This window comes from Grampus griseus (assembly GCF_964374135.1).
Source record: "Grampus griseus genome assembly, chromosome: 17".
Lineage (NCBI taxonomy): Eukaryota > Metazoa > Chordata > Mammalia > Artiodactyla > Delphinidae > Grampus > Grampus griseus.
The window spans coordinates 73,091,717-73,116,766 of NC_139011.1; the positions used below are offsets into that span (position 1 = coordinate 73,091,717).

General features: G+C 39.8%; 1 protein-coding gene across 5 annotated transcripts in view; it reads left to right on the top strand.

The window, feature by feature from the left end:
• Positions 1 to 25,050, top strand: part of ASPH (aspartate beta-hydroxylase) — a gene marked incomplete at its 3' end in the record, with an annotated part of 208,582 nt that overhangs the window by 55,936 nt on the left and 127,596 nt on the right. For 3 of the 5 annotated variants that reach the window (XM_082674443.1, XM_082674444.1, XM_082674446.1), the window contains 7 exons: positions 6,840 to 6,932; positions 9,823 to 9,897; positions 13,857 to 13,979; positions 17,596 to 17,628; positions 19,188 to 19,244; positions 19,735 to 19,785; positions 21,373 to 21,405. In XM_082674443.1, coding sequence (XP_082530569.1) covers positions 6,840 to 6,932; positions 9,823 to 9,897; positions 13,857 to 13,979; positions 17,596 to 17,628; positions 19,188 to 19,244; positions 19,735 to 19,785; positions 21,373 to 21,405 — 465 coding nt within the window. The remainder of the gene's footprint in view (positions 1 to 6,839; positions 6,933 to 9,822; positions 9,898 to 13,856; positions 13,980 to 17,595; positions 17,629 to 19,187; positions 19,245 to 19,734; positions 19,786 to 21,372; positions 21,406 to 25,050) is intronic. The other 2 variants (XM_082674445.1, XM_082674449.1) reach the window with 2 other exon arrangements.

The window sequence follows — 25,050 nt, forward strand, 5'->3', positions numbered from 1 at the left end:
TATACTTCCATTAGAAAACAAAGAAAGATAGCAAACAAGTATGATTTTAAATGTTAACGGTTTGGGAATTCCCTGGCGGTCCGGTGGTTAGGACTCTGTGCTTCAGTGCAGGGGGCACAGGTTCCATCCGTGGATGGGGAAGTGAGGTCCCACATGCTGCACGGCCAAAGGAAACAAAATTTTTTTAGTGATTTAAGTTAACTATAAATGTCATTTTCCATGAAATGGGTCTGCTGATTTAGTCTGTGTCTCCAGACTTTTATTCCTTTCTCCTGTGTCTTCCACTGTTCCTTCTGTTAATGCCCATTGGTAACAATTCTCCAAATCGGTTACTCAGTTCACTATAAAATGCATCTTGGAAATGCTGTTTTTCTCTCCTTTCCCTCGAGGTGATTGTGCGTGAGTGGCTGGTACGTTGTTAGCACTCGTGCTTCCCTTTCTTTTGTCAGAATAATGGTAATAATTCTACCAAGTTGTTTCAGTCAGTTGTTAAAAGTTTGGAAGCACTGTGGCTATGATTCCCATTCCTTTTATCAACGGATTGTGAGACAAATAGTTAAGTTCTTTATTCTTTGTAACTAACGTATCATTGTAAAATGGGTGTACTGGGTCCTACTTTGTTTTACTGAGATCATTGAACGGGCAAATAAAAGTAATTCTAAATGTTACATATGTATAAAACTGCAAGAATGCTTAGTTATTAAAGGATACTGCTACAACATGGAAGCACAAGATGTGAAATGTAAAGCCTAGAGAAAAGTTATGAAGAAGTAAAGTGTAGTCTTAAGTATATGGTATAATTGAGAAATTTCATACCCAGTCTAAGTGTGAAAAACTTATTTATAAGTTTGCTTTGTACCCACAACACGTTTTTCCATAGAAGCGATTTTATGGTCTTCAGAGGTTTTTCCATCCAGTCCACAAAAACCTATTCAATTCCTAATTTCCAGTTCTGCAAGTCTCGGTGTAACTATGTTTCTATGGAAAAAGCATTCATCATTCTTCCTCAAGCTATTAGGAACACGTTTAGATTTACTTCTAAGTATTTTCCAGAATTCTTTTGGTTACATGTGTGAATCCATTCCACTTAGCTTACGTGGACCAAAAACATTGATTGGCTCACATGACCGTAAAGCCCAGGGGTAGTTGTGCTTTTTGTCTTTTGGTTATGCTAGCTCTGGGTGCTCAGACAGTGGTCTGGACCTCTCTCTCCATCTTTGGGCTCTCTCAGGAGGTGGCCTTCCTTCTCAGGCAGCCTGGAGTCCCCCGTGTTCATATTTATTCCTAATTCTTACAGAATGGGGGATGGGGTAACCAAGCTGTGACTGCAAGACCAAGGGCATGCGAGTGCCACCCTTAAAACTGGGATGATGGAGAACCAGTCCCTCAACGAAATCAGTGCTCTTTTACCGGGAGAAGGGGGGCTGGGTGCGGGGCAGGCCACACGGTGAATATTTATACCCTGTATTTCATCCGCACCAAAGGCAGGCACTTCTGGAACTGTTTTCCCCTTCTCTCCTCCTCACCCGATGCCTCCTGCTGCCGCCCAGATATGAAGGGTTGAATGGGATGAGCCTGAATGGGTATCTCAGAGTTAGAGGCCTGGGAATAGAGAGAACTCATCCCAACCCTTGGTCAACAATAACTTTAGGCAGTTAGAGGAATGTAAGAGAATATGCCATTTGATAAATACTGCCATTTAGTTATCAGGTGAGTTAGGTTTATTTTGTTAAACTCTTTACATTTTCCCCTGGTTCTGTCTAAAGAGAAAGTGTTCGTTCTTAGGAAACTGAAGGGTGAGTATTATATAGCAGACCCAGAAGGCTTATTCTCATGCAAATCTTGTTCGGGGTACTTGGAAAAAATCCTCAGTAACAATCTTTAGTGTCAGGGCCTACCTTCTCCATTTGCCTGAGGATAAAACCACATGAACTAGATGTTTATTACTGGTTTGGGATGTCATTTTTACGTAGAAATCAATTTCTGCAAAAGCTTCCATTTTCTAAGCCCTACAGAGCAGAAAATCATCTATTTTTCTTTGTTCTCATTTCATACCTCATTTGATTTCACTTCATGTATGTATTTATCACTGTTTATTAGCATCTCTACATCGTAGAGGTCTGTCACTTCTTCCTTGCCTCAAATATTTCTTCTCTAAGATTAGAGGAAGGCATATACTTAAAGTTTCTGTGTTGTTTTTGATAATGAAATAAAGACCCACGTGCTGTGTCATCTCTATTTCCCATTTATTGGTTCGTTGAAGAAATATTCAGAGTGTCTGCAGTGTATTGGGGGCTGTTCTAGGCCCTGCGGATACAGTCTCTACAATGAAATGCTCTGAGATAAACAGGAGATGGAGAAAAAATAAACTGGACTATTGTCTGTCCTGCCCACTTCCCCTCTGCGTACAACACGCTCCCACTGTGGTGGGCTGCCTTCTGCCTCTCTTGCAGTATCCAGCTAAGTCATCACATCTGTCCTCACGTTCTCTGATCCTCCCAGGTGGTTGGATTGTGTGCCTTGCAATTATCATGCTCTTCACTTTGCTTCTTTCTGGGACTTTGTTATTAGACTATGATTTATGTCCAGTACCTATCATAGTAACTGACATTAACAGGCATTCAATGGATGTTTATTGAATGGTTAACATATAAAGTAGATAATTAAAATATATTTCAGGTCTGTATACACTGTTAGTAATATTAGAAAGGTGAAAAATGTTTAAAAAAATTTTGTTAAGGAAAAACCCGGAAGCTTTTTCATTAATTGTTTTAACCACCTTGTAAGTTGCCTTAAGCTTTGTTCATGTTGTTGTGAGTATGTGTGCAAGGCAGGCGGGAGGGAGAGGTAGATTTGTTTCTTTAGAAGAAATAAAGGAAAACATTAACTGATGGGGAAGATGTGTATTTTCTGGGTTTAAATTATCTCATTTAATTCTTAAAAGCCTTCTAATGAGTTACTATTTTATCCGCTTTCCATACTTGTGGAGACCAAAGTTGTAGCAGTGGTAATGTGTTCAAGATGGGATTCAAATGGATTCAAAGGCAGCGCTCTTGGCTGCTGTTCCTAAGCTCCTACACATGGTCTCCTGTTGTGAGATGTTAAACTGAGTCCACTCCAACCCCATCTTTGTGGAGTCCCTCCATTGGTCCTGAAACCAGGCTCTTAGGAATCTTTCTGGCAGTGTTTATTCTTTTGAGATTTATGTCATCCTCTTCCTGAAGCCTGTCTGTCCACCTTGGGTCACGTGAAAATGATTTGAATCTGGAATGGCTCTTACTGTGTGTCAGGGAAGCTCTTATAGTTCCTGGCAGTAGGGCTGCTCTTGGGATACCTGCCAGGATTGTACCTGCTGATTATACAAGCCAAGAACAACAGCAAGGATTAGCATGGCCAGTTAGTACGGGTGCCTTTGTGGTTTATTGATTTCCCAGAATGGGAAGAAAATCCACTTATTCTTTCCCATTATGGTCAGGTGTAGTTGGGTAGTAGTGAATGAAGTAAGCTGATACTAGGCTACAGTAATTGTATCAGGTAATTAAATTTGCTATGAATGGTTGATTTTAAGTGCTCACTTCATTTACTTTTTATAACTTACTCCATTTTTTAATTACAATTGGAAGAAAATTTATACATTTATTAAATGTAAACATTTAAAAAAATTTTCCTAATTTGTCTCATGTGCTCAAAGAGCTGAAAACAAGGTGTGTTTTAAGGGAACTAGTTGGTTTTCCAAATCATGCAGGAGCTGTCGTGGTTGACGTGCAACGTTCGTTCAACCCTAGATAATTACTGTCAAACAGTTGTGGTCATCCTGCTGCTCTTGCCAGTTTAGGAATGGAAGTGGGTTCTGGTTCTGACTGTTAAAACTGAAAGGGAAGAATGGTGAGAAGTTCCAGGAAGGATTTCCTCAAGCCTAAGAGAAGCAGAACAAGAGGTGGTCCTTTGCTTCTGGACATCATCTTGTCTGAAAGAGGAGCTTGCAGCTGGGAGAGCCCGGATTGCCACCCTGAAGATGAAGCCAGGGCTGAGAGCCAGCCCACCTGCTGTTAAGTAATAAACTTCCTTCTTGCTCAAGCCAGTGTGAGTTGGTGTTTTGTTGTTTGCAGCCACATCAGCATCAGAACCGATACATTCATTTCATAACCTGATTTTGAAGATTCATTTCAGAGCTGTATCCTTGCCATGTGTACCTCATAATAAATCCAATTTGAAAACCTTTCATTTGCCTTATTTTATTTATTTTTCTTGTTTAATTTTTGTTTACTTTTTGCCTAAAATCTTGTATGAGACATGGATTTACCACTATTTTCTGGGGAATACTTCATGGATTCATGGATTAAAATGGACTTGGGTAACAGAAAAAATTTTGGAAACATCACAGTAAAAGCTTCCACATGGGTTATCAAAACAATAAGAATTATTCTAAAATGTGTTTTTGTTAAATATTAGGAAGTTTATAAGGGTCTGGGGAAAGAGATGTGTTAATGCGATCTTCAGCTTCTTTGAAGTTTACAAAATATTTTTGCACTGATTTCACCTCTGGAAAATAGCTGTGACCAGGTATTAGTACATTTACAATTCAGCTGCTGCTTTGGACAGAAAAGAAAGCTACTCAATATTTTCTCTTGTTATGCGCTTCTGCTTTCTCCCGTTGTTTTTCACGTTTTACAATGTCAATTTTAGAGACAAATAGCTCCCAGCTGATTTAGAGAAAGCTGTTTATTAGGGGCATCGTGGGTCTGAATATTGATGTACTAGTTGTTTTCAAGCACTTTTAGGATCAAAATTTTTTTCAAATGAAACTTTTCTCAGAATCCAGTAAGAACGGGATTTTCAGGCAGCTTAAATCTTTATTGTTTGATGGGGGAATATTTAACTGCTTATTGAACCCATGGAGCACAGTTTTGAAAGCCTGCTACAGATGGGATTCGTGAAGAATGACCCTGTAATTTTTCATCCAAACTGAGATGCTTTTGAGAGTGAAGTCATTTTACCAGGACAAAAGACAAACCAGACCGTCCGGGTAAATTAGGCTTGTGGTACTGAAATGGTGGATGCTGCTAGAGCACAAATAGGCATCTCGTTGGTAAATAGTAGCAGGGAAATTGATGTGAGTCCGCCTTGCCTCCTCTACAGCCCTAAGCCTCGCTGGTGCAGCTATAGCCTTGGCCCTGCAGAGAGTCTGCAGCCCTTTAAAGAGCAGAGCAGTCACACACGGGGTGTGCTCAGCCCTTTTGCAGCAGTTTGTTGAGCACCTGCTATGTACCAGGTGTTTTCTGAGATGCTGAGAGTGCAAAGATAAATGACTTGATTCTGAAGACTCAAAGTTTAGCCTGTTCATTCAGCAGAACTTGGCCGTAAGTCCATACCTGTTCCAGTAATAGTTAAGAGACGTAAGCATGGCTTATTTAAGTGGAAAAGGTCATGGGAATTTTCAGCCCTGAATTTGGAATTTGAAATGAGATGTTTTAATAAACCTTCATCCCTTACCCCCGTGCCCTGAAAGTGAACTACAGTTAGGGTCTGTGACTATTTGTGTATGCTTTCTCAGGAATCTGTAGTTAGGAGTAGAACACGACTCTATGTATTGGTGTTTGTTTTCTAACGTTAGGTTTTTTGGCTAGGTCGTATCAGAAATAAGTAACTAGAGGAAATATAAATGATGAGGTGGGATCCTGTGAATCTGTTTCAGTGTCTTTTTAGGATTTGGGAGGGGATGGTGGGAGGGTGTTTTTGTCAGTGGGAGAAAAATGAAGAGATATAGAAAAGCGAACAATAAGGGAAAATATAAAGAACCAAAACAGAAGAGTAAGTGACACTGAAATGAGGATTTTCCAGACTGCAATAGCATATCTCCAATGAGTTGTATAAAGCTGCTTAAGATTAGAAAAGACCTCTCAGTTCTCTCCTGACCTTTTCATTCCAGCTATTGACATGCAGAACACATGCTCTTTAGTAGCTACTCTAGGTACAAGATTCTCGGTGGGGTAGCAAAGAGCCCAGGGTTTGGTAAATGGAATTGTCAGGCTCATGACAGTCTAATTTAGTTTTCTAAATAGCTGTATTTAATTGAGGATGTACTTTAATGTGCTACACATAAAATATCAAAGAACTAGCAGTATAATAGATTTTAGACCAGCATTGACTTTAAAAATCATCTTTCATATTAATTTACCCCGATGTCTTATTTTCCTTAAGACAAAAAAGGAAAAACATAACTTTTTCCGTATTTTTTTATGGAATAATATTGCTCATAAATGTTACCTTTAGAAGATTGTACATAGTGACTTATGTATTATTTCCTCTCATATTTAACTATAGTTTTCAAGAAGAATAATTAATTATATATAAATCAAAATATGGAGTACATGCAAATAACAGTAGAAGGTTCCAGAGTCTCTTAATTGTCTTATTGCTGAATTCGGAGTCCAAGAGTTAGAAGCTAATTAGTCACTTACGAACACGAGAGGAGACTGAACTCATACTGAATTGGCAAGTTCAGATACGGCTTTTTATTTTACTTTGCCTATTGTTTTAGTGCCTATATTTTAGAGATTTGTGAATATTCACACAATGATTTATTATTATTTTTTAAATGAAAAGTTCATTTAGGCAAAGAGATGTTAAAGGCCCAGGTGAAGTTAGAGAACAAACTATTTTCCTACTTCAGTTTTTAAGCATATCAACATTTTCCTGTAATATAAAGTCTTGGAAACTTTGAATTACTGGCAGTATTGATGAAGTGTTTGGAAACATTATTTTACTTGGTTTAACATGTCAAAATTTTTTTAAAAAAGAAAGAAAACCTTAAGTTAACTTTGTGAATAAAAATGCAGGCTTTAAAGAAAGATCTGCTCCAAAGCCAACAGTCCCACCAGAAGAGGCCGAGCCGTACCCTTGGCTGGAGGATCAGGTCCTGGAGGGGCCAGGTAAGCTCTCCTCTAATTCTGACTGCTTGCACCTCAGCTGCCAGGTATCCCAGGTAGCAGTGTCCACAGTCATGTTATACCCATCATTTTGTTTCACAATGTTTGCAGAATAATGAAATGCTTTCTCTGTCTTCTGAAATTTTATAGTGAACTCTGTTCTTTTCTAGAAAAAGTTTATACAGGATCGTTTTAATTTTTGAGCTCAAGAATCCAAGGCACAGAGGAGGTTTCTCCTTGTCTGAACATAGTTAGAAACATTGTGAACTAAATGCTCTGTTTCTTGATTCCAAGTCCAGGACTACTGTGCCATATTACATTGAAAGTAAAATTACACATGTACCGTTGCACTAGTTTTGTCACATTATTTAATAGAGGAGGTCTACGGTGTTTCCAGTCTTTTTAATATGAGTCTCCTGTCTGCAACAAAAGGCTTCTCAGGCCTCCGTGTGATCCTCTGTGCAGCCTGTTTTACATCTGCATGAATTCATAGCTCATTTCAAGTATTTCCCCAGTCACTCAAGGGCCTGTGACCCATAGGATGAAGACTCCTGAAGTCTCTTAATAAATTGGTAAATGAAATTTGGTTCCATTACTATCATTTCCTATTCGTGCTTTGATTTTTGTTGCAAAGTACTGTTTAATTTCTGTACATTTTTCATTTACCCAGTAGTTCTCAAAAATTTGGTTTCATCTTGCCACCTAGTGGAAGTGTTAGGTATGACATTGCATATTTACTGGCAACTTTATTACTGAGTCCAGGTGGTATCAATACTTGGGCTGACTTTATCACTAGGTACTGGTGAATACTGTTTGATTTACCTTCCTTCCTTTTAATAAAAATCAGTATGTTGCTCTTATTTTTTGTTATTGCTCAAATAATCCCAGGAGAATTTCCTGTCTCTCTCCCATTCCTGTAGAATTGCGGTAATCATACCATGGCTTCAGAGCAAGAGTGATTTTTTCTTTTTTCTTTTTTTAAGGTTTATAATTTGAATGTATATTTGGATTTAGCACCTCAGTTTTACTTTGTGCTAGATTAATCTATAATTTTAAAAAATCTTAGTTTTCAAAGCTGGTACTTACTCCGAAATGTACTATTTGCTTTCTCTCCTCCTTGTTTTATTCTTTGTTCATATTACTCTTTGCATATTACTGATAACTTGTCCTCCTAAGTCCTTCAGTTATCACCTCATACCCTTTTCAACTTCTTGGTGATATTTGATTTAGTTTAAATGTTGCCTTCTCAACCTTCCTCTTACCTAGGTCTTTACCTTCTGTCTTCTCTGACTACCCACCTATTCTATAAACAGAGGTACATATCTTTCATTAAAACACAATGAAATAACCACCCCTTTGATCCCCACAGTTCTCTCCATCTGCCTTCCAGTCTCTCTCCTTGTACTGGCTACACTTTTGAAAGAAGAATTTGCAGTTGCTTTTTTGCCTTATTTACACTTAGTCTTTAACTCACTGCAGGCTGGGTGGGTTTTTTTTTTTTTTTTTTTTTTTTGCCTTTACTCAACTTCCCCAGGGGAAAGGAGGGCATCAGAGACTCGTGGAAAGATTACACAGCATGGCGCAGTCACCAAGTTCTAAGCCGGTGCTGGTAGCAGATGATTTTAGAGAGGCGTGTGAAGGCTAGATTGTGGAGGTCTTGCATTTCCTTCTGGGGCTTCAAGGAACTTAGATTTTCATCTGTTCAGGGAGAGGAAGCCATTAAAGGGTTTAAGCAGAGGAACAGAGTGCCAATCTCTACTTCTCTTTACTCACATTATATTTTCTGTTGCTGTCAGCAGTTGTAAAACTGGGAACTCTGCTAGGAAGCTATCGTGGGCATTGTGTGAGGGAAGAACAGAGATTGGGAAGGTCTCCTGTAATTCTGTGAGAATATGTATAAAAGTAGTTTGTGAAATATCAACATCTATAAAAATAGAAGGCACTCTGTGCTTTAGAAATGGTTTTGTAGTATAATTAGCATAGTAGAGTCTTACACTTTTTTCAGTCTGAAGTTCAGATTAACTTATTCTGTTTTTGTCACTGAAGATTAGTTTGTCAGTATAACTGATGTCGTTGGCATTATCTCATTTGATGGCATTCATGATACTAAGTCTGGTGCTACTTCTGTTTAGTGAACATAGATGACGTCTGTTAGACGGAAAATTTATAATAGTGTCAATGTAATTATAGCTTCTTGTTTGTTGTATGATATTGCAATAAGCCTGATAATCCGATAAGCACCACAGTGTAGTCGCAATGTCATTACTAACGTTGTTCACGTCTGTAATTTACATTATGACAGATGTGACTGTCAGATGAGGTTCTCCAATGCTGAGAGGATTGTCTTGTAAGGTCTTCTACTCACGCTTCCTGACACCTTCTGGGAGCAGGCAACCAACCATCCCAGCCCTCATACCAGCCAGGGAGCCCTTTCTCCTGACTATTGGGAAAGACAGTGGTTAACCATGTACTTTAATTTTATTGACCTCTTCCTCCACATTTTATCTTTATTTCCCAGTACTTCCTTTTCTGAAAGCTTTGCCCTTCCCATTTGCTTTTTCTATCGTTAGTGTGAATTTTGTTAACTAGAAACTGAAATAATTTTGCTCTGAGTGAGGTTTTTTTTTTTAAAGAGAAATCTGAACCCGAGTTAGTTTCCTATGTTTTAAAATCTTATGAAGTTGTTTAGCGTTTATATCTGCTGTCAAAATAAACCCAACTTTAAATATCTACCCTATTTGCCAACTTAAAAAACGGGCTAAGCTGATAGGAAAAGGGTACACAGTTGATTAGTCCAATATATTCATTTTAATGTGTATATGGGGAGGCCATATCTCATGTTCTACATTAATGTCTAGATTTTTTCTACTTAGTTATGTTTTAATTATTTTAGGGCTTCCGAATATTGAGGATGAAGTACAAGAACAAGTTCAGTCACTTCTTGATGAAACGGTATACGCAGAACATGGTATGAATTAAAATCTGTGTTTCATGCATTACTAAAATAATGGTTAATTACCTTAAATGACTTGGACATTATTTTGAACTTTAAATAATAGTTAAGTGGGCTTTTAAAAAAGCTACTGGAGGACAAGGATTTCTAAAATAACACTACACTCATTTTATTTTACCCCATTTTATTGTTAAGAGAATAAGCAAACAGAGACCAGTGATACATCAAGAACACATACCTCAGCAGCCGGGAGGAGGGGATAGAACAGAACCAAGCGAGCTGTAATGGGCTCTCCTGGAGCTGTCTTCAGCCCTCAAATTATACTGAATGCTTGGGTGGCCGCCACAGCAAAAAAGGGGAAACTTTAAGTTATGTGGGTCACATTACTAGAGAAGAAGTAAACATGCTATTTACTTAAAGAATCTAAAAAGTTTCTTATGTTAAGTTCTGTACAGAGAATATTAAATGATACTATAGAAACCAGTGTTTTTAAGATTTTATAAGACTGTTTCTTGAAGCATCTGTTGATAAAAGCACAGAATCTAACCCCAAAATGTAACAAGGATTTTGAAGAGGGCAGAACACGTGGTGTCCTGATACTTCCGGTGGTTTGGTGTGAGCTGAAGGTAGTCCTAGAGGAAAACAATAATGTTTCTTAAAAACAGACAGAATTCCCTATCATTTAACTTGGGCTTTTGCAGGCCAGCTAAAGTATCTTACTCAGTCTTAGGTATTTGGGGGTTAAATGTAAAGCATCCCATCCAGCTCCATCTGTGCTCCTTTGGGGAGACCAGCTTTGGCTGCGTTGTAGGTTTTTGCCCTGGGCTGCTAGGAGTCTAGGAGCCTGTGTCCTTTTATTACCAGTTTCTTCTCAGCTAGAAAAGCTACTTCACCTGAGCGTATCTGCCTGTATAAGCAAACGCAGGCTTTCCCTTCCTATATCTTTTTTTTATTTTTTATTTTAACCTAACACAAGGATGATGCAATCTCAATACATGATTGATTTCAATATGTTGAGGTAGGTGCTGTGATGGTGAAACACGTGATGCTATGTGGGGTTAGCAGAGGCTTCCTGGGGAAAATGACATACTGATTTAGGAGCTGGAGAATGGTGTAGTGCTTTGCCAGGCAAATGCTAGGAGTAAAGAGTAATGTTTAAGCAAAGGGCATGGCATGTGTGAAAGTCCAGAGGTCAAAAGGGTCTGAAGTGAGGTGGAGGGATGAAGGGAAGGGTGTTTTTACTTGATTCTAAGAGGAGTTGGAACCATTGGAGGGTGGGAAGGAGTGTTGTGTATTCTGTCAGTGTGAAAAATAAGGTGAAGGAGATGTCAGCAGGGAGATCAGATGGGAGGTGGTACCCGTGACCCAAGTGAGTCGAGATGGTTGGTCAAACTAAATTTCACCAAAGGTTCCCAAGGTAGGGGAAGAAGGAAGTGAAGGATGTGGTAGACATTTAGGTGGGTGGGTGCAGGATGCCAGACAGGAGAGAGGAAGCCAGGCTAGCATTGGATTGTGTTCCTTGGACCTCTTCTTTATCAAGACTTTCTCCTTAGAAAATCACAGGCCATGACTTTAAATATTATTTAAATATTAAATATTGCTTTTGAATATGTATCTACGGCCCTCACGCTCATCTAAGCTCCTGGACTGTCTAACTGCATATTCTTATCTCCATTTGTATGTTTTATCTCAGACTTAAAATGTTCCTAAAACTGAATTCGTGATTCCTTTCCATCTCACAGCTCGCCTGCTCACCTGCAACAATGTTTTACTCTTATTCTAGTCTTTAGTTAATGGTCTCCCTATCCACTTAGTTGCTTAAGCTAGCATCCTGGGAGTTTTCCTTGATTTCTCTCTCCTCTTTTCCCCTCATATGTAATCCATCAGCCAATCCCTTCAGCTTTGCCTCCAAAACGTATTTTGACTTCTGCCGTGTGTCAGCTACCACCATTCCCTCTTCCCATCCACTTGGGCCCCTGTTTCCATCTTTGCTCCTCTGCACCCCCTGTTTGATGTGGCCGAGCCCACTGTGCCTTGTCTGGGCCTGGTCTCTCTCCCCTTGGTCACTTTTCTCTAGCTCACCTGGCCTTCCCTTTTTTCTTGGTCATTGCCAGACCTGTCCCTACCGTGGGGCCCTTAACTTGCTCTCCCTTCTGTTAGTGTGTGCGTGTATGTGTTCCAGTCTTCACATCTTATCAGACCAAACTTGGCCTCCCTGACACCATCTCTGGAGTAGACTCTGTCCCTGTTATTCTGTATCTCACTGTCAGGTTTGGGTCCTGCAGTTGCATTTATAAGCTGTGTGGCTTTAGTCAAGTTCTTCAAGCCTCTCATACTTCAAAGTGGGATAATTGCTATCTCATAGGGTTGGTGCAGCAGCTGCAGGAAGGCATGGCAGTGCCTCCGGTGAGGTCCAGCAAACTCTCAGGAGACTGTTTTCCTCACGGCAGGCTGTCCCTGGGCCGTGGAGACTCACAGACAGTGTACGGTGCTCAGTTGGTCTCCCTATGAGAGCAGGGGCTTCCGTTGAGTAGATGGCTGAAAGAGCTCAGTCCCACTCACATAAAAACTGTAAAATTAGACTGAGTAAATGAGAGTAAGGGAAAAGGACATGGCAAGAAGAAAAGAAGAAAAAGAGTTGTACGGTTAGTGACAGGAAGAATTGGTGATTGGTTTGCTGAGAAGCAGAAAATCTCAAATGAGGAGAAACAAGATAGCAGGCTGTGATGAGAAGACAGAAGACAAAAAGTATCGACAGAAAAGGGCCTAATAGTCCAGCAACACCTGAGAACATCACTGGGCCACACCAGAAGTAAAGTGACCAAGGACTCTGTCCTGCAGTGTGTGTGGGGGATAGCTCCGTAGCAGTAGAAGTAGTAGTATTGTTATTACTGGGATGATGATGGTAAAAATATTAACGACAGCAGAAGCAGCACAGCAACAATAAAACCTAAATACTTATTATGGGCCAGGCTTTTTTCTAAGTGTTTCAGTCCTCACAACAATGCTGTGAGTAGGTACTCTTATTGTTTCTTTTTTATGGAAGAGAAATCTTAGGCACAGAGTCATTAAGTAACTCTCCCAGGGTCACACAGCTGGTCTAGGGACAGACCTGGATCTGGAGTCAGATATTCCAGATCGCACACTCCTAGAGCAATACTGCACTGCACACCTGAGTCTAGTTCCCTTGAGTTCTCTCGTTTAAGGGCTACATCCAGAGCATCCTCTGCTCGAGGCCATGGCAAGTTACTACTGGGAGAACGTCTTACACCGTGATGACAAGCTAACCCATGTGGCAGTGGAGTCATGCAGCATGTCCAACGTCTACACAAGAGAAGCAGAATGGTTCAGTGTATCGTGAAAGTCTCAGAAGAGAAAATGAGCATCTTAGCATAACTTAAAGGCTAAACATAGGAACCTTTAGAAGCAAAGTATAATGCAGCTGAACTAATGTGGATGACGGGGCATACGGTTTAGCTGGTGGCCTGATGTTCTTTGTAATAGAATATTTGCAGAGAGTTACTTAAGATTGTTACGTGGAATTTTACGTCAGTTCTCAGTGGAAGGTTGCAAGGTGACCTTTCCTCTGACCTAGTGATAACTGAAGAGGCAAATATAGTAAGAATTCTGAATTCATTTATTCACTTATTAAATACGTATTGAGAACTTCCTATGGCTAGTCATGGCCCCAGGGGCTGGGCATACTTAGTCACCAAAATATGTGAGGTCCCTGTCCTTGGTGAGTTTATGTTCTAGTGAGAGAAGACCTGTTACCCCCTCGGGTACACTAGCCCTTGGCCAGAGAGAGGACAGAGTTTCAGCATGTGCAGTGGCCCAGAAAAGGGGCGGGGCATGCCAAGCAGCTGAAGTGGGTATGTGGCAGCCTTTCAGTTGGGGTGTCTGTGTCTGTGTGGGCTGCTGCCTGGGGCCCTTGCTATAGACCTGTGTCACTTTGTTCATTATCATTGTTCAAGGAGAGGACCTACACCAAGAACAGGATGGAGCAGCAGGAGAGCTACAGCCCGAAGACGGTATCTTTGCAGAAAGTGATACAGATGACAGATACCAACCTGTGGGGACTGGAGCAGTGCATGAAGGTAGAACACAATTTTTTGGTTTCAGAATAAAACACAATAGGTAATTTGTAATTACGATTATTGAAGTTTTCTTAAACACCTTTAAAACCAATATTTAGCTTTTATCTAAAGTTTTTTTTTTTTTAAGTTGAAAACTTCAGTTAAAATCAGTCTTTTCCCTAAAATAAATAGATATCCCAGTTTTTTAACTCCAAGTACGTTAGGGGAGTTCTGAGGATACGTACATTTCTTACAGGATGGAAGTGAAATCCTCCAGCACATGCACTTTCACTGTACTCTCCTTCCTAGAGTACCATTTGTTGTAAGAAATTCAAACGACTGATGAAATACTGACCTTGATAATCTATCACAGGCTCTTGTTCTAAAATAAACTCTATTACTACAGTGGGTAGAATACAGTTCATAGCCTAGGCATTGGCAAACTTTTTCTGTGAACGGCCGGCCGGTCAATATCTTAGGCTTTGCGGACCATGCAACCTCTGTCCCAGCTACTCATCTCTGCTACCACGGTGCAAAAGCAGCCCTGGACGATGCCTAATTGGATAAGTGTAGCCGTGTTCCAGTAAAATTTTAATTAGAAAGTTAGGAGGCAGGCCCAATGTAGACTACATATGGACCACAGTTTGCTGACATCTGTGTATATCAATATTTTAAATTAAATGCTGGTTATTTAAATATCAGTTGAGTAGTTTTCTTTGTATTATTTGCAATAGGCAAGTCAATTACTGCTATTCACTACTGACATATAGAAAAATTTTTATTCGTATACTTATTGCTCTGCTCTGCTTTAATGTGAGGCTACCATGATTATTTGGAGCCCTGCTGAGTTAAGTCCACATGCTTTGTTCTTGTGGTATCTATTCTCTGTACTCTTTTCTTAAAGTAGTCCTTTAAAACCTTAGTGGTTTTAAGCCACAAGTTTTGTACTCTGACTGATTTTTGTCATTTTATTTACAATATATAAATGATATCATTTTATACTTAAAATGAGTGCTAAGGGAACCTTGTTTATTTAAGAGGGATGTTGTATTTCTAAAGAGTGATACAGGAAAACAAGCCTATGCTGAAACCAGGGGGAGTGGTTCGTGGCACCAACACAAAGTGAACAGTTACATGACGCACCCCGCTGTGTAGTAATCGTCAGAGTCTGTAGGACCCATGTAACAACACAGCACCACCGGCCGCCGAGGGTCTAGACTGGAGGTGCCTGGTAGGGTTCAAGGGTTAGCTCAGCCTAAGTTGAGTTCAGAGAGCCGGACAGAATGGTAAGAAACAGGCGGTAGATCGGATCCGCAGCGCTAGTCAAGGTAGGAAGGTCTGGTGCCATAGGGTCGTGGATTCAGAGAGACAACCTCTGATGAACATGATCCACTAAGATGGGCTGGTATCCCACCACACCACTTCAGATCCTGGCTGCATTTTAGTATCCCCCGGGGAGCTTTTAAAAGAATTCCGGTGACCCACCCTGATCAAAGTGAATCAGAGTGTTTGGGGTATGGGGCCCCCAAAATGGACGATTATAAAAGCTCTCCAGGGGATACATAATTGCTGCCAGTGTTGAGCCCAGGTATGGTTCAGCTGTTTCCTGTCTCCTGGGCCTCCCCTCACTTCCTGCTCTGCTGTGTCTGCACGGGTTAAGGCTTGTGCTCAGAGCCAGCGGGAATCAGGCAGAACACACAGGACTCGTCCCGGCCACGTAAGAATTGAGAGGTCAGGTAGCCTCAGAAGATGCAGTTGGTAAATGGTCGCAAGGACTATTTTAAAGCATAAACATTATGGAAATGTTAAGTATGTCTACTTCTCACAATATCTAATATATTGGGGAACTACTTGAGAAGCAAACAGCTCCTAATTTATGAATGAATGTATTTCCAAAAGCTTATATTGATGCCTGTTGTTGAGAAAATGCACTTTTCCATAGAAATAACGTTAAAAGAGATGGTTTGGTTTCCATACGAACCTACAGAATTGTATATAATGCATAATTTGGGGGAGAAAATGTAAGTTCAAAATGCTTTTGAACTTGTGTTTGATTCCAGTTCGATTGTGCATTGAAAATAGGCATTTACAGGGCTTCCCTGGTGGCTCAGTGGTTGAGAGTCCGCCTGCCGATGCAGGGGACGCGGGTTCGTGCCCTGGTCCGGGAGGATCCCACATGCCACGGAGTGGCTGGGCCCGTGAGCCATGGCCGCCGAGCCTGCGCGCCCGGAGCCTGTGCTCCACAACGGGAGAGGCCACAACAGTGAGAGGCCCGCGTACCGCAAAAAAAAAAAAAAAAAAAAAGAAAAGAAAATAGGCATTTACAGACTAGCTTTTGAACTTTAGGCCTTTAGTTATCATGCATATCATGATTTCTGTGGGAAAAACTTTTCTAAGTTCTGAGTACGAATGCTGATGAAATGATTTCCACAATTCCCTGGAATCTCTTGCTGTTTCCCATCTTCAGCCAGGATAGCTCAGGAAGATTGACAGTTGCTCAGAATTTTGGTGTCCTAGATGCTGCTTACACAAAAAATTTCAGTTAAGACCCTCAAAGAATCTGAAACATAAGGCATTTGATATTTTTGAGGCTAGGAGTTATAGACTGGGAGTAGGAAGAAACACTTCTAAAAAGTTCATAAACTGAAGAAACCTTATTTTCTGACCTAATTTTTAATTGGGACATAGATTCAGTTTGAACATAAAAGTTGCTTGTTAAAAGTCTTCAGAAATTAGGACTTCCCTGGTGGTGCAGTCGTTAAGAATCCGCCTGCCAGTGCAGGGGACATGGGTTCGAGCCCTGGTCCGGGAGGATCCGGCGTGCCGTGAAGCAACTAAGCCTGTGTGCCGCAACTACTGAGGCTGCGCTCTAGAGCCCACGAGCACAACTACTGAGCCCACGAGCCACAACTACTGAAACCTGCATGCCTAGAGCCTGTGCTCCGCAACAAGAGAAGCCACCGCAATGAGTAGCCTGCTCACCGCAGCGAAGAGTAGCCCCTGCTCGCCGCAACTAGGGGAAGCCCGCGTGCAGCAACAAAGATCCAATGCAGCCAAAAAATAAATTAAAAAAAAAAAGTCTTCAGAAGTTAAAACTATTTACACTCCATGTGGCTGTTAAATAACAAGGGTCACATGAGTGGCAGCACTTTGCCATCAGCGGTATGTGGGTGAAGGTATCAACCCATTTACCTTTTAGCTCCCCAAACATATAAAGGCTCTGGGTTCTTCCTTTGTGTTCTCGTGTGGAGACAATGTGCTTTTGCGCTAGAAAATGGCAGGAGTGTCTAGAAAATAGAACAGCACAGTGGAATGTGATGGGGACATAGCTTTGTCACCACGGTGTTACTCTGTCTAAATTTTTCTCCCTCTTTATCCCACGTTATAGTATTTGTCAACCTCGTGGGGTTGTTAAGTGGATCATATAAGAGAATGTGTGAGACGTTTCTAAGCGTAGTTCTAGTGAAAGATAAAGTGTTTAGCAGACATTTAATTGATATTTTCATGTTTTATTTTAATAGTTATTTGCTTTCAAAATAAAATCAATGATAAACATTCATTCAGAATATACATATACAATATATAAACATACCATTTTATGAAAGTAACAATATTTATTTAATGTTATTTTTTTCAGTAACTGAAGATAGCTACCATGTAGAAGAGACAGGTGAGATTTTAATTTAATACTATTATGTTTTGCTTAGAATGAGTCTTTTCCTATAAAAGAGCATCATAAGAAAGAGATAACATTATTAATTTTAATATATTTTATATCAAATATCATAATACATAGTTAATTATTATATAATACATATTATATCACAGGTTTATATATGTGTGTGTGTATATGTATGTATGTATGTGCATATACACACACACACACACACACACACACACACACACACACACACATATGAATATAGTTTTTGTGCTTTTGAAAGTCTACTTCCTGAGGATAAATTCCCAGTAGTGGGATTATTAGGTCAAAAGATAATGTGGGAGTTTGGGATTAGCGGATGCAAACTAGTATATATAGGATGGATAAAGAACAAGGTCCTACTGTAGAGCACAGGGAACTATATTCAATATCCTGTGATAAACCATAGTGGAAAAGAATACAAAAAAGAATGTATATATGTATAACTGAATCACTTTGCTGTACAGCAGAAATTAACACAACATTGTAAACCAGCTATACGTCAATAAAAATAAATAAATAAATAAAATAGGAAAAAAATAGAAAGGTAAGAGAACAAAAGATACACTACTCTATACAAAGTAGTAACTAATAAGATCCTACTGTATAGCACAGGGAACTCTACTCAATACTCTGTAATGACCTATATGGGGAAAGAATCTAAAAAAAAGAGTGGACATAATGTATACGTATAACTGATTCACTTTGCTGTACAGCAGAAACTAACACAACATTGTATTGGGTTGGCCAAAAAGTTTGTTTGGGTTTTTTCATAAGATGTTATGGAAGAACCTGAACTATAAATCAACTCTACTCCAATAAAAATTAATTAAAAAAAAGAAAAAAAAAGATACTGTATAATTGCATGTTTTGTAGTCTTAAATTAGCAAGTGAGTGAATGGTCAAAATTGTGTATTGTCACATGTCACGTGTCCCCAGAAGGTATGACCACACTGGAGATGGACACACCATCTTCCCATAAGCCTGTGTTGTTGGCCGGTTTTTCTTCTAGTGTTGGAATAGATCCCTCTTTCTGTGCTTAAGGACCACAGGATATTGTTTGCTGGCATTTAGGACCTATATTATTTCAACAATAGGCATCTGTAAACACTAGAATTACATTGCAGTCTGGGGCTACTCAGGTGTTGAGTCCAAGTTACGGGCTGGGGATGTGTGTCCTCGCTCAGGCTCACTCAGGCTAGTGCCTGCTGGGTGCCTGGGAGGAGGGTTCCCCTGCACTGCTCTCTCTGCCTCACTTTTTGTTTTGTGAATATAGTTGAATTTGCATAAGCTAAATGAGAATATAGCTCCACGATTTTGTGGTTCAATTACACTGATGATGGAGACTTTCTTATTTACCTTTGTATTTGGCATTTAGCACAGTTAGTACCTGTTTGTTTCATGAATGAACGTAAGTTTGAGCATCATTTTGATTTGATTTCTCTCTTTACTAGAAATTGTGCTTATGTAATTGTGTAATCCTTTTCTGAGACATATTTGTAATTTCCTAATTGATTCCTAATTTATAGCTTCACCAGCCTACAGTCAGGATATGGAAGACATAATATATGAACAGGAAAATCCAGGTTCGTGATATATGTTTCTGTTTGAGGCAGTGGCCAAGGTCATTTTCAACCAAGGTTAATGATTCACTCTGATACAACATAGAAATCTCTTTATAATACTCAGTCCGTTTTGGCTGCCCATATATTATATACATTTCTGAATATAGTTTAATATTACATGAAGAAATGGGGGAAAAGGGGATGTGTTTTTCAGACCACTGTTGGGATTTTGATCTTTGTAGAGAGGATACTGGAAAGAATATTTGGAAATGAATGAGGCAGTATGATTTAGTGGAGCCAAACTGGGTACAAACCCTGCTCCTTCCTATCTTTGTGACTGGAGAGAAAATTATGGAATGTTATTCAGCTTAAATTTTATTAAATAATGATAATACTGTCTATCTTACACATTTGTGAGGTTTAGAATTAATTTGTAAATATTTTAGAATAGTGTCTAGCAGTGTGTTTGGTTTGTTCAGGTTTGTCAAAAATGTATGTTTTTTCTTTTTAGATTCCAGTGAACCAGTGGTAGATGATGCTGGAAGAATGTATCAACAAGCAGGTGTGGACGTTTTCATTAGCTATTAAACATACTTCCAGCTCTATGGCTGCAATGCTCTGTTAACCTGGTGACTTTTCTTTTGATGGGTGAAAGTCATAATTTTAACACCTAATACAAGACTTTCTGCTTTGCAACAAAATTAGATTATTCAAAGAATATCAGTTTTCATCTCATCTACCACCACCTCACAACAGAAGAGGATATTAATTCCTAATGTTTCTTTTGAATGTCTTGCTTTATGCCAATCTGAGGAATTTTTTTTGTTTTTGACAACAATGCCTCAGTTTTATTTTATTTTATTTTATTTTATTTTATTTTTTAACGACTTTATGGGAGTGTAATTCCTTTACAGTGCTGTGTTAGGTTCTGCTTTATAACAAAGTGAATCAGCTATACATATACATATATCCCCATATCCCCTCCCTCTTCTGTCTCTCTCCCACCCTCCCTATCCCACCCCTCTAGGTGGTCACAAAGCACCGAGCTGATCTCCCTGTGCTATGCGGCTGCTTCCCACTAGCTATCTATTTTATATTTGGTAGTGTATATATGTCCATGCCACTCTCTCACTTTGTCCCAGCTTACCCTTCCCCCTCCCCATGTCCTCAAGTCCATTCTCTATGTCTGTATTCCTGTCCTGCCCATAGGTTCTTCAGAACCTTTTTTTTTTTTTAGGTTCCATATATATGTGTTAGCATATGGTATTTGTTTTTCTCTTTCTGACTTACTTCACTCTGTTTGACAGTCTCTAGGTCCATCCACCTCACTACAAATAACTCAATTTCGTTTCTTTTTATGGCTGAGTAATATTGCATTGTATATATATGACACATCTTCTTTATCCATTCATCTGTCAATGGACACTTAGGTTGCTTCCATGTCCTGGCTATTGTAAATAGAACTGCAATGAACATTGTGGTACATTACTCTTTTTGAATTATGGTTCTCTCAGGGTATATGCCCAGTAGTGGGATTGCTGGGTCGTATGGTAGTTCTATTTTTAGTTTTTTAAGGAACCTCCATACTGTTCTCCGTAGTGGCTGTATCAATTTACATTCCCACCAACAGTGCAAGACGGTTCCCTTTTCTCCACACCCTCTCCAGCATTTATTGTTTGTAGACTTTTTTTTTTGCGGTATGCAGCCCTCTCACTGTTGTGGCCTCTCCCGTTGCGGAGTACAGGCTCCGGACGCGCAGGCTCAGTGGCCATGGCTCACGGGCTCAGCCGCTCTGCGGCATGTGGGATCTTCCCAGACCAGGGCACGAACCCGCGTCCCCTGCATCAGCAGGCGGACTCTCAACCACTGCGCCACCAGGGAAGCCCTACTCCGCCATCTTGAAGGTCCCCCTGCCAATCTGAGGAAATTTTATGAAAATAATTTACCTGCCCTTTCCTCTTGTTTTTTGGCCAGAGGCATTTCTCACTGATTGTGCAAACATTAATATTTAAAGGAACAGAATTCTGTATTTGAGATTAAGTTGTGTTTTTTAGCTAAGCAATTACACAGAATGACTCAAGTAATATTGTAATAAGCAATACTTATTAAACAACTGATACTTATTTTGGTTTTACTCTCTTTTTTGCAGATGACATCACCTACCAAGAGTATGATGAGCAAGGTCTGAAAATGCTTCTTGACCTTAAGTTACCTGCTTGTTTTAAAATCTACTCAGAGTTTGTGAAGTATGGAGAGTAGTATTTTAGCTATAAATATTATACCATAACTTAAAAGATCCAAATGAATGGGTAATTCTCAAAGAGTTTACTTGGGGAGATTGTCTACTTATTCCAGTGGTTCTGCCATTGCCTAAATTGTTTCTTAAATTCTTTGCAAGGTGCCTTAGGAAGTGGTTACAAATTATTCAAGAAAACACATCTCATTACTTTATAATCATAGCTCTCTTTTAATGAAAAATAAGTCCCATGCTTGAAAGACTACTTTAGTCAGAGTTTAACTACTCTAGCTGCTTCTGCAGATTAACTTTAGTTAAATGAAGATGACTGATCTGCCAGCATGGAGAAAGGTGGAGCAGAACTTCATTCCGGGCTTTCTTCAGCATAAAGAAAACAGTTCTGGCATCAGATTCTGATTTAGACAGTTTTAGCTCCTCTTGTTGTCCCAGCACTTCTCATGCTGTTTTATTAAACTCCGTGAAGTAGATTATGTTTTCACTACTTCCCAGATGAAAGAAGTAGGGTTCAGAGAATGTAAGTAATTTTGCATAAGTCCACATGACTAAGAAATGATAAAATACCAATGGTGGATCGTTTTCATTCTTATATCTTCAAAGATGACTCTGTAGAAGGAAAGAAGCCCTTTGGGTATAACTGTCTGTGACACAAGAAGGATGAACCAATGTGTAGTGCTTGAGTCAGATATGGAGGACTTCCTACGTGCTGGATGGTTTTAGTGCTTGACATTCAGTTACGAATAATATAGAGTCTCTACTTCCAAAACATTTGTGGTCTCATGTCAGTTGGTGAATCTCAAGTGAAGAAAATTAGGAAGGGCTGCATGTAGATCTAAGATGCTGAGTTATTAATCATGTGATTTTAAAATTTTAGACCCTACCAAGAGCACCATCCACAGTGGCTGTTCCTAATGGGATATGAAGGATCCCATTGGAAGAATCCTGCAGTCTGTCTCTAGGGACTAATATATTTTTTTTATAACTTGGCCACTACAATTGAATTTAGATTTTTTTTTTCAATTTTGAATTTGAAGGAGAAGATAGGAATTTGGAATTTAGAAGTTGCATGTAGATGTGGGATTTGAGATAGTTTTCTAATTTCTGCCAGTCACTGTGGTGCTTTTCTAAATATGCTGGAAAGAACATGTTTGGAATGCAAGTTGCAGACTAGATCTAGAGAATTTTAAAATCAAATTTGCAAGAAGTGTAAATTAGATAAAATGCTAAAAAAGATGTTGTGAAAGTAAAGATATTTTCATAGGAAGAATTTCATAATAAATATAATTTAAAATGTTAACAGGGTAAAAATATGACCTGAGGGGTCATCAGGTTTTGATGAGATACTTTGAATTACCTTGTTATAGAACATAAACTTTTTCAAATCAAATAGATCTAAGAGAACAAAGGATTCTTCATTATGTGCTGAAAAGATACCATTGTGCAGTTCAGGAACCCAGATAGGGAAACCAAGTGACCAAATATATATGTATTATACACACACACACACAGACACACAGACACACACACACACACATATAAAGCTGTAAGTCGGGTGAAAAGAAAACCGTTTTTCAGTCGGAGAACAGAATATATTCTGTATTAAACGTTCCAAATTCTAGGACCTGGAAAACATAAAGCTTGTTAAGGCTGTAGAGGGAACCAGCTTTCCACATAAAAAATGTCCTGGAAAGCATTAAGCCTACATTGGAAACACCTGGCAAATGACAGTGCAGTCTTAACCATCTAATTGATTTGTTTATTCATACACTACCTATACTACATATGTATCATGTAGCCTGTGTCCAAAATGTAGGACACTGGGGCAGTTCCAGTGAAGAACACACATGGCTCATATTCTCATGGACTGTGTATTTTAGCAGCGGGGTAGAAATTATACCAATCATTTTAGTTTAGTATTCAGTTACAATTACATTAAGTACTGGTAAGAATGAGCATAGTGTACAACAAGAGTATAAAGTGGCCCTACCTAGTTTGTGGACCAGGGAAGGCTGAAGTATGAGCTGAAGAGTAGAACAATTGACAAGGCCAGGGGAAAGGATGCTGGAACGTAGAATGAAGCTGCTGATGGGAAGATGTGTCTGGAGTGCTGAGCATAAGAGAGACTGGGGCTGAGATTGTGAGATGGTCTGGGTCCAGAGGTCAAGGGCGTTCATCTCCACCTTGGAACACTGTTCTAGGGCAGTGCATTTTGTAAGGATTGATCTGTCTAAAACGTAGCAAATAGATTGGAGAGACAAGAGTAGATGTGGGGAGGGAATTGCTTGGTGGTACAATGGTTAGGATTCCACACTTCCACTGCAGGGAAGCTAAGAATTACACAAGCTGTGCCACGTGGCTTAAAAAAAAAAAAAAAAAAAAAATTGTAGATGTGGGGAGACCAGTTAGGTTACTGCAGTTATCCAAACTTGATGTTCACTGAGTCACATCTCTGCCAAACGAGGCATCAGAGGAGATGAGTTTTAAGAAAGGGGTGTTCAGCCCACCCAAGTGAGCACTGAAGACCTGCCTTGGATCTCGGGCTATGGAGGCCTCACCGGTAACCTTGGCAAGAACTGTTTGCAGTGGACAGAAGTTGGACAGAGATGATAGTGGTTTAAACCAGGGTGGTGGCAGTGAAGGTGAATGGAAGTGGACAAAGGGGAGAAGTAGAAGATAAAGTTGGTGGGGATGGATGTGCAAGTGTAGCTGGGGAGAGAGAGCAAGGTGTCGGGAACCACATCCACTGTTGTGCTTATGCACCCGGTGGATGGGGTGCTTTTTCCTCAAACGGTGAGACTGGAAAACAGGCTTGGGGCCAGAAGGTCACAAGTACAATCGATACACCCTGATAGTGCCTGTTGAGCCATCCAAGGGGAGATACCAAGTTAGCCGATGGATGGTGTTTGGATCTCAGAAGTCTATTCGTAGTTGAGTTTGAGAATCATCAGAATGTGCATTGTGATTGAAGCCAAAGGCTGAGATCATTTAAGGAGAGAGGAGAGAGCAGGAATAGAGGAGGATCTATGGCTGGACTTTGACAAAAAGCAACATTTAATGCCTGGTAAGAAAAAGGTGATGTGATGAAGGTTGAGAAGGAGAAAGGAAAGACTCAAAGGAGAGTATGGTCACATTGGAGTCCAAGGACAAGGAGCTGCTAGGAGACCTGATACAGTAAAGGCAGGAAGTGTCCATTGGGTTAAATGAGTGCTCGTGGGAGGTCTTAGGGGAGCATTTTCAGGGATGTTATCAGGGCCGGAAGACAGACTGGAGTGGGTTGAGGAGAGGAAGTGAGGAGACAGCATGTGCAAATGACTCTGAAGAAATTAGATTGTGAAATGGAGGAAGGAGAGGACAGGGAGAACCTATGATGGAGAAGAATCTGAGAAAGAATACACACACACACGTATAACTGAATCACTTTGCTATCCATCTGAAACACTGTAAATCAACTATACTTCAATAAAAAATAAAGGACATAATAAATGAATAAAATTAAAGTAACAACAAAAAGAAAAGACTTGTTTATTTGTTTTTCAGCTGATAGACTTGAGCATATTAAATGCAGGCACCGTT